The sequence below is a fragment of the Plecotus auritus genome (assembly GCF_963455305.1).
Source record: "Plecotus auritus genome assembly, chromosome: 9".
In the NCBI taxonomy this organism is placed as follows: Eukaryota; Metazoa; Chordata; class Mammalia; order Chiroptera; family Vespertilionidae; genus Plecotus; species Plecotus auritus.
In genome coordinates this window covers 44,701,981-44,719,196 of record NC_137783.1, presented here as the reverse complement: position 1 = coordinate 44,719,196, position 17,216 = coordinate 44,701,981, and the positions used below count along the sequence as shown (strand labels likewise).

Genomic DNA, 17,216 nt, shown 5'->3' with positions numbered 1-17,216 from the left:
AGTACCTCAAATATTAAACAGAGTTACCATATGGCCCGGCAAGTCCACTCCTTGCTATATACCCAAGAGAAATGAAAATATATGTCCACACAAAAACTTCTACACAAGTGCTCACTGCGGCACTACTCACAAGAGCCAAAAATTAGAAAACCCAAATGTCCATCAACTGATGAATGGATAAACCAAATGTGGTATATCACGCGATGGAATATTATTCAACCCTAAAAAGGAATGAAGTACTGATATATGCTGTAACATGGTGAATCTTGAAAACATTACAGGGAATGAAAGAAGCCAGTCACCAAAGACCACATATATATGACTCCATTTATACGAAATGTCCAGAATAGAGGGAAATCTATAGAGACAGAAAGTAGACTAGTGGTTGCTGGGGGATGGGGTAATAGATTAAAGGGGTGATAGCTAAAAGGTACAGGACTTCTTTTTGAGATAGAGGAAATGTTATAAAATTAAACGTGGTAATAATTATACAAATCTGTGCATATGATAAAAATCCACTGAATCACATACTTTAAATCGGTGAATTGCATGGCATGTGAATTTTATCTCAATAAAGCTATGAAAAAAAGATGACACATACACAGGGAGATGCCACACATGCACCAAGATGACACACACACATGCACTGAGACAACATACACACAGAGACAACACACGTGCAGGCAGACAACACACACACACAAGGTGCACAGGCGGCCCACTACCACGAAAGCATGAGTCAGCAGAGCTGGGATGAAAGCCTGAGGCGGCTGAGATTCATATAATTCAAACCTGATGTGGAAGCCCCAAGCCACAGGAGCTCTGCTGAGGCTGGGCTGCCAAGGCCTGGGCCCAAGCCAAAGAAAGCTGAAAGCTGATTTTAGGGCTGTAATTTCTGCCCCTCTCTGCCCCTCTCTGATTCCCCGTCAGGGCACATGTGTGGGTTGCGGGCTCGACCCCCAGTCTGAAAGCTGATTCACCCCAAGCTTCAGCCTTGAGAACAGGCAGGAGGAAGAGCCCTTGGAGGATGGAGCCGAGAAGCACCAGGCTTGTCCTCAACTGGCACACCCTGCCACGCCCACACCGGCGGCATCAGAGCTCCCAGAACAGGCCAAAGGGTTGGGGGAAACACCAGGAAGCAGAGAGCCTCCACCAACTGGAGAAAGTTATCTGGGATGACCACTTGGCTGCACTTCCTAGGGTCATGACCTCTGCAGGCCCCACACCCTGGGAGGTGCTGGGTGAAAGGTTACTGAGGTCTTGCTAGGCCCAGTTCATGTGCAGCAAGAATCCTTCTCGGGGGGAGAAGTGATGTGGGGCGTGTGGGGAGTAAATGCGGAGACTCTAGAGCCAGAAGCTGAGCTCTGCTACTCTCAGACCATCTCATCTTGGCAAGTTGCTTAACATCCCTGTGCTTCAGGATTACAACACACCTGTCTTTGGGGTTGCCCTGAGAAATACACATAGAGCACCCAGAATGGCCCCCCCTGGCAGCAAGGACCATGCACATGCTCGATTTGCCGCATGGTTATCATGACTATCGTTCAAAGTGTGCCCGGGAGCCCCAGTGGCTCATACGGGGGTGCCAGAAGCAGCATTCTTGAACCACAGGATGCTTTGTCTCTAACTCCTGGCTCCACTGTGACCTGGCTTTGACCTGCTCAAATCCCCTGTCTGTAAACAGTAAAAAATACCTGTGGTTGAGCATCCTTAAGGAGAGAAGTCCTCACCAAGAGAATGCTGGTGCAGGGTAATTTTAAAGGTAAGAGGGAACATGCACAGATAAAATGTTGGTGGAAACACTCAGTTGCTGGAGAGTTGTCTTTGGGTGGCAGAACTGTAGGCAATTCCTTCTCTTTTCTAACTTTTCTGTAATTCCCCTATCTGAAAGGGAAAGCCAATCCTGCACAGAATGTCTGCCTGCTACAATGCACAGGTCATGACTGTATAACAATTCTTTTTAAGCAAAGTTTTAAAAAGGAGACAAACAGCATGGGAGTCTCCTTCTGTCATCCAACCTCCCTGCAAAGTGGTGTAGAGGCTGCCTGGGAGTGAAACACCTGGGCCTCACCAAGCCAGTCCTTCCCAGCTGGTGACACAGGCCCTCTGCAAGCCTCAGTTTCCACATCTGAAGCCAAAGGGTTGCTGAGAAGATGGGCTAAAACAACGAAGAGGATACCCCTCCTGAGGCCTGGCCCACAGCAGGGTGGCTGACTACCTTTCCTTCCTTCTTCAACCTGCCTCTCCTGGTCCCCCATGAGGTGACCCTAACTTTTCCGTCAAACCCAGGAGGCTACACCAGTGGGTCTCACCCCTGAATGCCCATTAGAATCAGCCAGGGATTTGCAGAACTACTGACGCCCAGGCCACACCCCAGACCAATGGATCAAATCTCAGCAGTGGGGCATCGGATTTTCTCAACACTGCCCAGGAGATTCTAATGTGCTGCCAGGGCCCGAACTGATGATCTAGACTCTGGAAGCTTCCAAAAAAGGAATGGTACTCAGAGGAAGTGATCATCCATGTTTCACAAAGACAGCCGTAGCAGCATGGAGTGTCGAACCAGAAGTGTTTGTCATGATGCAGGAAATGGGCAAGAAAGACAGAGAGGGAGGGAAAGGGCAATGGGTGCATGCCCTGACCGAGGGGCTGGGGGAACGGAGTCTGGACAGGCCGGCTTACTGCGCCCCTCTTCTGCTGTGAGCATCTCCTCAGGCTGAGCATGACCAAGGACCACCTGGACCACATGTGAGCTGTGCCTTAGGTGCTGTCTTAGGGCCTAACCATCCCCTCCCCTCGAGGTGGGACTCCACTGTGAGTGAAGAATAATTGACTAAAAACTTCTCTGAGCAGGGTGGGGGTCTTGGAGGTGGGAAAGGAGGGCTGTGATCTGCTGGGTAGCCAAATCAATGATGTCACAGCCACCCCAGCTGGGGAGTCTCCATGTCAGTACCTCTATGATGATGAAGATGAAGGTGGTGATTGATTCTGTACTCTGGCCTGTGGAAAACACAGTTGCTTGGGTCTTCAAAAGCTTGGTAAATGTTCTTAAAGGAAAGGTGCTCAGTTGTGTGACCCCACCGCAGAGTTGGCTGGCCCAGGGGCAGGGCAGGGCCTCACACTGCAGGTGTCAGCGACTCCCCTTGGGCTGCAAACCCCCACCCTGGAGCCCAACCAGAGTCCAGGGCAGACTTTGCCAGGCTGGCAACCACCCCCAGTTTCCATCCCCCGTGCCCAGGAGCCACGTGGGTCTGAGGCTTCTCCCTTTGTCACCACCACGGCCCACCAAGCTCGGGCTGGGAGCTCTGCCTGGCCCCCTGCTTGGCCTGGAGTCCTGGCAGCAGAGGCGGCAGCTTCAGGACGAAGAGACAGGAAGCAGTCCTCACATGCCAGACGGCGGGTGGCTGCCAGGCCCCGAGCTGAGCAGCAGCCCCCTGCATTGAGGCCCTGCAGTCTGAGACCTACGGCTCAGAAGCAAGCCAGCTGATGGTGGAACAAACCTAGGGAAAAGAGGCAGCCAGTCCCTCCCAAGGCTAAGGTCACTTGTCCCAGATCATTGATCCAGCCAGGCCTCCCCTCTGATCCCTTAGCCTGGCCCAGAATGGTGTTGGCTTGGCTTTAAACCATGTCTCCTCCACATGAGACACGCATGTAAAATGTTTCCCACTTAGTCTGACACATGGCGGGTCTGCAGTGAGTGATAAATGAGGGATGTATGGGTGGGAGGTTGCGGGGGGAGGGCGGTGAAGGCTCCCTACAGAAGGAGGGTGAGCACCACGGGAGGACAGAAAGTAGATCGGCCACCCGAATTCCGTCCCAGGCCCAGCTCTACACATCCCCTTCAGGCGCCGCCACATCCTCCGCACAGTGGGAGGAGCCCCGGGGGAGCTGGAGATCACCATCAAATGAGGCAGCCACTGTCCTTACTCCTGCTCAGGGCCCAGCACAGTAGCATGTTTTCCAGATTTGTTAGAACTCAGACACTTCATCAAAGCTTGTCTGTGCCGAGCCCTCAGTTAGTAACAACACAATGCCCACATGACAGCCACTCCGGCCATTCACCCGGTCCTCGACTCACTTTACGTGTTCACGCACATCTCTGCAAGTTTACCTCTCCTAACCTCTGTCTGCAACACTATTTATCTACTCATTCATTCATTCATTCATTCATTCATCAGATATGCATTGAGCAGGCCCTGTTCTAGGTGCTGGGGACAAAGTCAAAAATTCCTCCTCACCTCAAGGGGGGATCTAGGTAAAAATATGGCATACCACATGGAAATAGCCATGGAGAAAAATCAAGCAGAGGAGAAAACGGGGGGTTGACATTTTAAATAAGTGAGTCAGGGATGATGTACTAAGAAGGGGACATCTGAGCAAAGGCCTGAGGAAGATGAGGGGCAGGTGCTGGCAGTGTCTTGGGAGGGGTGTCCCAGCAAGGGCATCAGGAGCAGGGAGGGAGGAGCAGAGGAGGTCGCAGGAGGACGGGCCGGAGGAACAACTCCAGGGCCCACGGAGCTGCTCCCAGGGAGTATTGGGGGGAGGGGAGGGGTCTGGGTGAAGAGTTCAAAGGATGAAAGGGAGGAGATCAGTTAGGGAGGCCATGCCCATCACCTGGGGAGACAGCAGAGTGGTTCGGACCACCTGGCACTTGTTATTCCCATCAAGCCCTGTTTCTTTGTCTTTTGGAATCAATAGCAACAACCCCCGTGCCCCCGTGCTCCCCGCCACGCCCCCCTCAGCAGCTCAGGGACCTGTTCTGAACCACAGGTGTCCACATGGCCCCAGGCCTTTGCCCCTGCTGTGAGCTCTGCCAGGAATGCCCTTCCAGCCCAGCTCAAATGCCATCCCATAATTTCTCCCTCCTCCATGCCCCAAGGAGCTCTCGGTGGGTATGTCTGTCTGTCCCTCTTGCAGACACAAGCTTTAGGAGGACAAGTACTGATCCACTGTGACCAGCTTCGGAACAAAACACATTCAACAAGCATCCTGGCTCCAAACCTCCAAGACAAACTCCCCTGGGCTATGGCCCTACGGCTTAGGGGACCGCTTCACCTAGAAGAGCCTCCCCATCCAGGGGCCGTGAGTTATGAGGTGACGAAGTATTAAGCACTCAATGCACCAGGCCAGCAGCTTGCGGGGCTGCGGAACACAAGGCCTCTTTGGGCTGGAGAAGCTAATTTGGAGTGTGAGCTGCTGCCAGCCTCGAGGGGCGGAAATGAACCTCTTCTGTGGGCTGGGGTGGCTTGGGGGTGCGGGTGTTTTCTGGGAGATCAAAGGCATAAATGTTTGGTTGGCTTAGAAGCAAAAGCTGACAAAGGGCTTCCAGCGGCCCGGCCCTTGGGGAACAGGGTGTGCATTCAGCCAAGCGTGTCCTGACAAACGTTCCCACCTTCGGAGGTTTCTCTAAAAGGGGCCTGTTCAGCGATGTTGCAGAAGCAGAAGAAAACAGAGACTGCGGGGTTTGTAATGTTCCATGACAAGCAGTGTGTACACAACAGCAGCCCACTGCCCTGCAGTAGGTTGAACATGGATAAAACATCGGCAGTGCTGACTCGGGGCTAAGAAACGCCAGGTTCCTTTTGAGCTTCAGATCCTGCTAACTGGGGCTGTTGACTTTTGTTTTTGCTTAGTTGGCTTCCCAGTTTTAGGAAAACAATGACCCTCACAGTGGGAGCCTCATAAACACTCCACCTGGGACCCTGGCCGGAGGACTCCCAGGGCAGCCCCACAGGGCAGCCCCACAGGGCAACCCCTGGACCAGTCTCTTTCACACGCATGCTGTCAAGCTGTTGCCAGGCCACCACATCATGGCCATCACAAGGCTGATGACCTTGCGTCACTATTCACATTTACTCGTCTTTTTCCACTGACTTGAGAGAGGTCACGTGGGATGGGGGCTGGGGGGTAGGGGGAGCACTGGACTGGGAGTCAGGCACCAGACTCCATCGGCCCTGACAATCGCCTACTGCATGACCCTGGGTGAGTCCCTTCCCTTCCCTGAGCCTCGGCTTTCTGGTCTGGAAAGTGAAAAGGGGACCGAGAGGCCTCCACAGCTACTTCCAGCCCAGCTGTGTGCACTCAGGCCAAAGTCAGGGTTACGAAGAAATGATGCTGAGCTGGGATGCGCCCCCGGAGGTTATCATAACACAAGGATTGTTTGTGCTGAGGAGGAGCTCCATGGAGCTCCGTGGAGCTGCCGGGAGCCTGCAAGTATTCCTATGACTATTGTGGTCTTTGAAGGCTGAGCAAGGCCCACATGCTGAAAATGGAATGCTGGGCCTGGCAGGTGGCTTGGGAATTTCCCAGTGTAGGGTCCAGGGAATGCAGAGACCCCCTGGGCCCTCACCGAGGCCCCACCTTGGGCCTCTGCCACACTGACACTGGGACGCAGATGGAAGGCAAGGGCAGCCCCCACCACACTCAGCACTCCAGCCAGCCCCAAGATGCCAGGGAAGAAAAATAGAAAGTGCCCCCAGACCAGCCCTTGCTGGAATGGGAGTCTGGCTCTGCTCAGAGGAGAGGCAGTGAGGTGATGTCTAGCTTCTATTCCATATCATAAATAAGTTATTATTCCAGCAAGACACAGCTGTAGGGAGACTGGGGAGCTGAAGCTGCTGGATCACACCACCTTGAGGACTGGAAACCCAGCCGTCCACTCAGACAGGCCCAGGCGGCACGGGGCCTCCTGGAAGCAAGACGAGCCCTGGACTGGGCGACCAGGGATCTGGAAACGACCCGCCGTGGGCTCTGCCTCAGTTTCCATATTTATCTAGGCACCACGGCAGCACTTTAAGTGCTCTTCTCTCTTCTTCTTTCCCGCCACCCCCCCACCTCAGACGCAGCCAACTCCACCAGTAAATCCACACCATTTAAAGGCAATGCCAACGCTGCTGTATTGATCAAGTACTGAGCTAAGTGACTACTATGATAATCCCCACTTTACAGATGAGGAAATTGAGGCACAGAGAGATCTGGAAACTGTCCAAGGCCACACAGCATGTAAAGGGCAGAGCTCGGATCTCAACCCAGGCGGCTGGTTCCAGGGGCCACGCTCTCATCCCCTGCACACACTGCCTCACATGGGCAGCCCCTGGCCTCTGGCGAGCAGCCCTGCCATGTTAAGAAATAGAACACTCTGCTTAAATAACAGACTACTTTGCTTAAAAATCCATATTTCTGATTTCTCCTTAAAACACTCAAAGATTTTGCACCATCAAAATGCCACTCCCTTTAGAGAGGGCATCGTCCTCTCCAATTTGCACAATCCCACCTCCCCTGCTGGTAACTGACCCTCTTCTCTTTCTCCTGCATTTCCTCCTCCTGGAGGCATCTGAAGTCAAGACCTCCGGTGTCCCATGGCCCAGCCCTGTGCTCCACACTCAGAGACATGCAAAATGTCAGACACAGTCTCTGATTTCTGAGAACTAAATGGCCACAATGCGGGGCGGGGAGGGGGTGCATCAAGCAGAGAAGAAGGAGAAGGCACCACGGAGGGGTGAAAACAGAATGAACAGAGTCAGAGGGGCCGCAGAGCGAGGCATGAACGCTCTAGCCTGGCTGGGGTAGAGGCTGGAGATGCAGGTGGAGTAGAAGGTGAGGCCTACACCAACGTGGGGCCAGACACCCCCGCCCCCTCCCAGGGTTCTCAGCACAGACATGTGAGTGCAAGCGGCCTGCAGTCAAAGATGTATGGGGACAGGACAGCTAGGTGAAACTCCAGGCCTCACACTCCACATCCCCAGGGGAAGGGCTGGGCAGCAGGATGGAGCCGGGCTTCCGAAGGAGCTGCCAGGACAGCTCGCTCACTCCCCAGCCAGCAAAGAGCAGCCCCCAGAGTGAGGACAGGGTTGACACCAGGACACCAATGAGCCACAGGCAGAGCTGCCGCACGAGCATGCCACGGGAAAGCTCCCTCCCCAAATGCTAACGTGACTCCTGCTTACAAACCTGTGCTCCCTGTGGCCACGGGAAAGCTCCCTCCCCAAATGCTAACGTGACTCCTGCTTACAAACCTGTGCTCCCTGTGGCCACGGGGGCAGGGCTAAGCTCCACAGGAGGCAGGGATTTCCCACGCTGCGTTTTCATCCCGGGAGAGCTGGGATGACTTGCCATTCCTTGAATCCTGTGAAGACATCAGGTTTCCTTTCCTGCAGGATGCTTATAGAGCCTACCTTGGCTTTAAAAACTCCTACGGATGCTTAAAAACCCAGCCCAACTGTCCCCTCCCCTAGGAAGCCTTCCTTCTCAGGAAGCACCTCCCTTCTCAGCACTCACCTCCACGCCACCCACTGAGTGCATTATGCTTCCCTGCATTTCCACAAAACACTCAAGTGTAGTGTGGGCTGCCTTCTTGCACACTCTCTACTGTGTGTTGGCCTTCTCTTTCAACTGTGGGCTTCTGGAGCCCAGGGAGAGAGGGACCTAGTCAAAGTCTACGCCTGCATCTAGGCAGGGACCCACAGATTGTTAAGGGAATGCATCTCTCAGTATCCCCAGGCACCTGGGGTCTTACAGCCCAGTTGTAAAATTCACAGTCCTGTGCACTGAGCAAGCATGATATGACCCCTTCCTCAGAGAAAGCTGCTGCCGCGGAGGAAACAGGCCTGGCCAACCTGGGCCCGCAGGTGGCCTCAGACTCCCACAAGAACACTGGTCATCTACGTGCTGCTACAGTACCAGGGGCTCTCACAAGAACTGTAATTGCTGCATTCGTTACTGTAAAGAAGTAATAAATGTTACTATTAATAACAATCCCCATTTCTACGGCTCCACCATGTACCGGGCCTTTCACTTTTTATATTATCTTATTTAATCCTCTGAGCAACCTTATAGTTGATTGCACTTCTCCTCTCCTTACAGATGAGGAATCTAAGCAGAGAGATTGAGAAACTTATTCAAGGCCACACAGCTAGTCTGTATCAGAGCAGAGACCCCACACTTCCTTCCACTCTAGACTGTAGCCTCTTAATTACTACTAACAATGCCTGCCATTGGCCTTTGTATGGACCAGGCACTTCTTATAACAGTTTCATTGAGATATAATTCACATACCATACAGTTCACGCATTTAAAGTGTAGATTCAATGGCTTTTAGTTACATGCATAGAGTTGTGCAACCACCACCACAATCCATTTTAGAGCATTTCGTCACCCCATAAAAATACCCCTGACGTTTTTAGCTAACAATCCCACCTCCCCCTCATTGTAATCCCATTTTTAAATTGAAGGACTGAGCTTAGAGAGCTTCTGTGACTTGTACAATATTAGACAGAGGCAAGAAGCAGGGCTGGGACTCAGCCTCCCCTGCCCTCTCCCCACACTGTCTGCCAGGGGTCTACTTAGTGCAACTCGTTAAGAATGCACCATCTGCAGTCCTGGCCAGGGGGCTCGGTTGGTTGGAGCATCGTCCTGTATAGCAAAAGGTGGCAGGTTCATTTCTCAGTCAGGACTCGCACCTAGATTGCCGTGGGTTCTATCCCTGGTCGGGGCACATACTGGAGGTAACCAATTGCTGTTTCTCTCACATTGATGTTTCCCTCTCTCTCTCTCTCTCTCTCTCTCTCTCTCTCTCTCTCTCTCTCTCTCTCTCTCTTTCCTCTCCCTAAAAACATATCTTCAGTTGAGGATTTTTTTTGTTCAATGCACCATCTGCATAGGATGGAAAATGAAACCAGATGGTGACAAATCTTACACGTGTGGCTACTTCCACACTAGTCCCGTGACTCACAGAGGCAGCGCAGCCAAGCCCTCATCACCCCAGTGCAGGGCAGCAAGGCCCAGGACCCAGGTTCTAGATGGACACAGTGAGCACAAGGCCCCACAAAGAATCAGGGACCCCACTCTGCTCACCCCATTACTGTACCTCAGAACCCCTATAGGACCCACAAGAACTGGCCCGACCCCTGGCCTCCATATTCCTCCCAGGAATTCAGAGACACAACCACTAGCAGAGGGTCGTTATGCACCTGGCCCCCAGCCAGGGGTCCTGCACACAGGCCCTCAGAGGTCAGGGGTCATGGGAGCATGGGGAGAACTGCTGCAATAACTGGTCAGGCTCCCTAGCAGAGGCTCTGAAGGGTACAGGTTGCTGCTGTTGCCTGGGCACATTCTTAATTTGGAACCCTAGCGTCTGACAGCCACCCCCACTCCCAGAAGAAACACTGCAGTAGGACTTGGTCTCCCCACATCCCTTCTTTCATTCTCCCAAACATCCTCAAGCTTGTCTCAGTCAGTCGTTCTCTCTGCTGGCCAGGCGCCCCACACTGTCTTCCTTGTTTATTTGTTCATTTATTTTTAATCCTTACCCGAGGATATTTTTCCATTAACTTTTAGAGAGAGTGGAAGGGAGAGGGAAAGACCGAGGGAAATATCGATGTGAGATAAACACATCGATTTGGTTGCCTCCTGCACATGCCCTGACCAAGGCCAAGGCCCGAGACGGGGAGGAGCCTGCAACTGAGGTACGTGCCCTTGACTGGAATCGAACCCGGGACCCTTCAGCCCACAGTCCAACATTCTATCCACTGAGCCAAACCAACTAGGGCTTTACAATGTTTAAAGTCTTGAGCCAATGCCACCTCCTCTGGGGAGTCTTCCTGGATGTCCTAACGAAAACAAATGGGTCCTCCTGCTGCTGCCTCACAGAATTTTAATTTGTTGGCTTTATATCTGGGTCCCCATTAGCCTACAAACTCATCCAGGACAGGGTCCTAGCTCCCTCTGTCTGGATCCTCCAAGCCCTCCGCCCCAGCTGTGATACCAGGCCCTCCAGAAGAGCAGGTGGGAAGTAAGGTAGAGTACCCATTGCTCAGGTTCAGGCATGAACTAACCGCAGTGCACAGAATCCCCCTAGTGGCTCCCCCAGGTGCCCAATGGTGAGTGACTCTATGGATGGCAGAAGAATTGGAAGGGGGGTGATGGTCACGGCCCCCCATTGCAGGTTCCAGGTAAAATAAAGATCGAGCCACCAGTTCAGAGACAGTGCTTCTCACCAGAGCAGCTAAGATGCCAAATGGCTGCAAGGCTGGCAAGAAGGCTTTGTTCAGACCATCTTACAACTGGCACGTTGGCTCGGCTGTGAGGGCCAAGCTCAGGACTGGTGCCTTTCCTCTCTGCCCCAACAGCCCAGCCCAGGCCTGGCACAGAGCATGCCCCAGGACCCACCAGGAAGGGAGGAGTCAACTATGGGTTTACAAGGGCCGGGCTCCAAGCTCCTCCAGCAAGGCCTGCCCCCTGTCACAAAGTGCCAATGCCAGAGCAGGAAGGGGCTCTGAGCTCATCCATTTCCGCCTCTGCGATATAACTAGGAGGCAGGTGAGGACCAGAGAAGGAAGGCAGCAAGCCCAGGGTCACACAGCCATATCTCCCAACTCCCCGTCCAAATTCCTCTCAGATAGCAGCCTGCCACATCCCTGCCCTGGCCCACCTCTCCCATTCTGCCCTCCTCACGGTAAGACCAAGGCCCAGCTGCCCAGAGTGTCTTCTCGGATCCCCTCCCAGCCTCATCCAGCCTCACTCACTTGCTCAAGCTCTTTCCTCTGCCCGCAATGCCTGACTTACCCTTTGGACCCAGCAAACTTCTACTCATCCTTTAAGGCCCAGTTCAAATACCATCTTCTCTGACACCTCAGATAATAATCACTCCCATTTACTGAGTTCCCACCCCACTGTGTTCTGAAAAACCAACAAGGTAATGTTGATTCTACTTATGGGCTCCCTATTGTTTGGCACCCAAATTCCTTGAGGGCAGGACCTGACTCTGTGCAAAGCAGGGTAAAAACAATATCTGCCTACACAGTGCATATGACTGAAGGGCCTTGAACACTGTGAAGTCCCATGCTATTGGGAGCTGTCTGCATTATCGTCAGATCTCCTCCCCATGGCTGTTTCCTCATCTCCCCCACGGGTGCAGTTCATGAATGCACATGACAGTAAGTGTGCTGGGACGGAATGCACGCTGTGCCTGAGCCATAAGAAGGACTCATTCCTGCTACTGTTATTATTTGTGTCACTTTCATTTCCCTTCATCTCCCTGTGGGCCTTGCTCATGGCCAGTGCTCAGTTCATATTTTCTTGGGAATGAATGACTTTGGCATTTGAGATGTTGAAGAAAATGGGTTAAAATCCAGAAACCACATGAAGACCCAGAGTTAAATCTTATCATCGAAATGCTGCACAGTAGCCTTCTGAATCCAAAGGTGGCTCGGCTGGGACACTGAAAACAGAGCAAATTTCCCTCACAGAGCAGGTTTCTGGAATGGGCTAGAAGTGAGGAAATCTCTGCTCTGGGGAGGCCTCTGTGCTGGGTGTGGCCCGTCAGGAACCTGGATGGGGAGGCCCCTGGGATTCAGACTGAGGGACTGGCCTCTGGAGACAGTCACGGGCACAAGCAGAGGCCCAGCCTGAGGCTCAGCCCTGTGAGGTCCATCTCTACCCCTGACCAAGGGCAGGGGGACCAGGCGAGCCTCAGTTCCACTGCAGTGCAGGCTCCAGAAGCCCATCACTGGACAGTCTCTGAGACCTGATCCAGCTTCTGCAAATGTCACAATGAATCGATTTCCATCTGCCAGGGAGCATCAGACCCCCTTTGGACAAATGAGAAGAGTAAAGCCCAGAGATGGAGAGTGACCTGCCCAGGTCACACAGCTCATGAGAACATTTACTCATAGGCCACCGAAGGTCAGCAACACTGGCTGAGCAATGCCTGGCCCCAGGCCCCCAAGCAGCCTCCCACCCCCAACCCAGAGTGCAGCTCGTCACTCTGTGCACCACAGCCCGTGGCCACGTGACCTTGCTTCATGGGTGCTGGGTCGGGGTCACGAAGGATCCCTGCATCATCTAACAGTCAGTGACCACTTATCAATGGGCTGCTGAACTAGTTCAACGACAAGAAGTTTTCAGGGGACTAAGGGGGTGGACAGTTACTTTATTAATGGTGATGACCATCTACTGATGCCTGTGGTCCCCGGTATACATATATGGCAGCAGTCAAACCAGGGGGAGACCCAGCCTGTCACTGCACAGGTGACAGCCTATGTGGCCAATGACCTTAGAAGGAGTTCACATGTCATTCAGCCAAGCCACCGGTGTGCACCGGCGCTTTCTGTCTCTCCCTCTGCACAGACCCTGCATTCCTGGGTGATTCCAAACGTCACCTCGGATTTTCAACCAAAATTTGTGGCCACAGCACAGCGCTAGCCAGCAGGCTGACTGAGGGCTCCTGCTGCACAGAACTGCTGAGCCAGGGCGGGCCGGCAGCCAAGGCTCACCCTGGCAGCAGGACAAGGTCTTAGCCTTCTGCAGCTGTCCTTACATCCTGGGTTTCTCAAAGCCTACTCCGCAGAACCCTCGCGTTCCAGGTGATTCTAGCACACGCTCAACTTTGAGAACCAACTGCTGCTTAGACCAAGCCTCTCAAGGGAGGCCCTAACACCGCCAATGGGCAAAATCTGGTTCTTTGAAAGGCAAAAAAATTAGTCGTTATATGTAAAGCGCGGATATACATACAGTTTATAAACATATATTCAGTTTATCTATGGTATTAAAATTTCATGGGGGTGGCGATTAGGAAAAATGTCTACAAAGGCTCTTTGGGAGGGGGCGGGAGGATGAAAGAAAGATTGAGAAGCACTGGCCTAGACAGAAGCAGCCATTCAGCAGGAAGGTCCCTCTGAAGGATGGGAAGGTGGTGAGAAATGCCCCCAGCCCTGCCAATAAGGGAAAAACCCCTTTCCCATCCCCCCATATGACTCATCCCTCTCTTAAAGCTCAAGGGCAAAGGGGCAAGTGGGTCCTTTCCTGGGACACATGAGCTCATACCTGACCGAGTAGAGACCACACAAAGAATGCCCACTCCTCTGAGGCTGCCACACAGGCTCAGGAGGGCCTGGCACACTGAGGAAGGAGCAGTGAGGGGACCAAGATGCAGCAGGAATTGAGGGTGAGAAAGAGAGCAGCCACTCATGGCTTTCTGGTTTGCAGTGATGCTTGGGAGGAGGGAGCAGGTCCTAAGAAAGGGAACTCACAGAGCAGAGCGGGCAGAAAGAGCAGGCTGGCTTCAGGGACCAGAGTTAGCAGGGGACATAACAGTAGCAATAATAGCCACCAACACCGACAGAGGCTGGACCACAAGCCAGGCAGGTGCGAGCACCAACCGTGCTGCCCAGGAAGGCAGGTCATGTGATCATCACCAGCAGGTCCGCTCCATGACAGCAGGGACCGTGTCTGCCTCAGGCCACCGGTAGCCCCAGGGCCTGGACAGAGCTGGGCCTACGGGGCACACACAATAAGCATGTGCAGAACGAATAAGCCCTCACTTTTCACACAGGAAAGAACCACAGGGAAGGCAAGTCACTTATCCAAAGCCTTGTGGCTAATAAGTGGCACAGCCAAGAATCAATCTCAGTAGAGCCCACCTTCCTCACCCCTGCGTGTGTCTGGGCTCAGAGATCCCTGCCAGCTAAGTTGTGGCCCCGTCCTGTCTGAAGATGGTGAGGGGATGAGCAGGATAAGGGATCATCCCAGCTGGGCCGCCATCCACCTGGCAGAGCATATACCTGGTGCCAGCAGGGCATGTGGGGTTTTCTTGGAAAGCAGCATAGTCCAAACCACACAACCTGCCCACAGGAGTCCCCAGACACTGGGGAGCTAAGGAGGAAGCCAGGTCTGCCCGGCTCAGAGAATGGGGAGAGGGGTAAAATGCAGCTTGAGGAAAGGCTTGTCCCTTACCAATCCATCACAGTTGCTGATGGCGACAGCTGCCCCTGGCATGCCTGTGACACTCCCGGTGTAGACACACTCTTGCTGCAAGGGCTGTCGGAAGAGCTCCCGAAAGTCCTCCTGCCACTCTGCAGAGGATCCGGGCACCACCAGCCGCCGGTTGGGCCGAAGGCGCAAGTGCAATTCCTCCCCAAAAACAGTGACATTGAAGTAGAGCCGGTCAAGCTGTGGAGTGGCTCCTCTGGGGCGCAGGGGGCTGCGGGCCACCCGCAGGTGACCAGCGTGTGAGGGTGGTGCAGGTGGCCTGTCTTCTGACGTACTCCCTGTAGAGGCTGCTGCTGGGCCGGACACCACATGGGAGAGGAAGCGACCCCGGAAATCTGTGCTGCGGGGCACGGTCAGACCATAGTCACTGAGCCTTCCGGAGAGGGGCAGCTCTGCTGGAGGCAAGCAAGGAGTTACTTCAGTACAGGCTGTGCAAAGGTAAGGGAAAGCCAGAAACCCCACTGGGGCGGGGAGCCATCTGCAACTCTGAGTGTCACCTTGAAGGGACCCCGAGCCCAAGTTCATCCATTTCTTATCTCTTGCTTCCTAAGCCCCCGGATCTCTGCACTCGGATGAATGGTGTTCAAGTACTTTGTGGACATAAATTGTTTCCGGGAGTCCCCAGGTCCTTTTCAACTTAGCAGAAGAAAATAAATAATGCCAAGCAGAGTCCTGTCACTCTAGCAGTAAACCTTCCAACCCTGAGCACTGCAGAAGAAAGCAATGAAATTCCCTCCAAAGCCCCCAGGGCAAAGACAGGGTCTGCCCAAACATTCCCAATGTGCTGAAGTCACCAGACCAGCCTGGGGTAGGGCCCTCCTCACCAAGCTCCTTGAACGCAGCTGGCAAAACAAACACACCTAGAAACCCAGGGGATCCTGGGCACACGTCAAGGAGAAAGGAGGAGCTGGAGAGGGAAGGGAGGGAATACAAGTTCTATATTTTTCCATGTTTAGAAAGAAAACTTTTTTAAGCAGCACAGTGGCTGCCGAGATTTCTACATGGCCCAGCCCCAAGCCGGGTAAGTATAGATCTTCAAAAATAAAAAAAGACGCAAAGGGTGACCTGCCCACTGGGACTGAATTAAGTGTGAGGTCATGACCCCCTGCTCCAGGCTGCATGCCAGTGGCCCCGTCCTCACACAGCCCTCCCTGAGCCCAAGCCAGGCGAGGCAGGAATGACAGCTCCCTGGCTCCCAGGCCTGGTGATTCATGGATCCGGGGTTGGGAGGAATTTTCATTTCCACACAGCTCTATCTCCTGCCTCCCCAGTCCCCTTCACAGCACTGATAAAATCTGGAAAATGATGTGTCCTGAAAATCCCCCCATGGCCGGCTCTCCTCTGGATAACCCATCACAGCACAGGAGCCCCAAGACTTCAGCTAGACTCTCGATTCCAATAATTACAGGCTGTTGTTGTTCCTTGTGATTAAGCCCCTATCCCAGAGGTCGGCAAACTAATTAGTCAACAGAGCGGCAAACTGCTCTTGCACATGAACAGAGCTCACACACAAGCAGCCACCCTGCCTGGAAATTATGGGAGCTGCCTCTCAATGTTCAGAGCCACCAGGAGGGCACCCCACATTGCCAGGTGAGGGTGGAGTCTGTTTGGTCTGTGTGTGACTTGGTGTCTGCACAGAGCGTGACAATGCTGTGGCGAGGGAGGGATGTGTGTTTCTACGCAGGTGTGTCCACTGGGGTGTATGGTAACCACCTGCCAGCCTGATTCTATGTGTGTGACAGACACTTGCATACATGTACACACATGTGCACACATGCATACAAGTTGGAGAGAGAAGACACTGAAAGAAAAACACACAGGAGAGAGTGTGTGACAGAGAGAAAAAAAACACAACGACAAAGAGAAAGTTGTACAACCCCTAAGAAGAGAATCCGTATTCCCAAATCCTCTCCTAGGTTGTCTCTCCCAAACTGGTGCCAGAAAGTTAGAGAAATCACAGGACAGCATCGGTGCACAGGGAAAGAAAACAGAACTTAGCCCCAGTGTGCGCACCGCCTCGGACCCGCTAGGACGCTGCTCAGCCAGCCCCTCTGGCAATGTCGCATCACCCTGACCCGCATGCACCCCAGACCCTACGCGCCCGCCCCGCACGCACCTGGGGTCCGGCTGCCCGCGGCGGCGCAGAGCGCACAGTGCAGGGGCAGCAGGCAGGATAGCAGCGCGCGGAGCGGAGCCATGTGGCCACGCGGGAACGCGGGCCGGGCGGGCGCCGTAGCCCCGCGCTCCGGGTTGCGGACGCGGCTAGGGCGCGCCCTGGGCTGCTGGAGAGCCGACCGGCCGGCCTCTGCCGCCGCCTCCTCCAGCCTCGTCGCCTCCCGCCCTCCCGCTCCCGGTCCCCGGCACGGCGCCGCCGCCTGGATATGTGGCTCCGGGCGCCCGAGGCTGGCGGCGGGAGAGCGATGCAGCCAACGTGCCATCGCCCCCGGTGC

General features: G+C 53.9%; 1 protein-coding gene across 2 annotated transcripts in view; it reads right to left on the bottom strand.

Annotated features, from left to right (window-relative positions):
* The window catches only part of ADAMTS14 (ADAM metallopeptidase with thrombospondin type 1 motif 14), a gene marked incomplete at its 5' end in the record, with an annotated part of 79,718 nt that extends 62,754 nt beyond the window's left edge, over window positions 1-16,964 (bottom strand). For both annotated transcript variants that reach the window (XM_080688667.1, XM_080688666.1), the window contains 2 exons: window positions 14,731-15,158; window positions 16,883-16,964. In XM_080688667.1, the coding sequence (XP_080544793.1) occupies window positions 14,731-15,158; window positions 16,883-16,964 (510 nt within the window). The remainder of the gene's footprint in view (window positions 1-14,730; window positions 15,159-16,882) is intronic.
* Window positions 16,965-17,216: the final 252 nt, after the last annotated feature.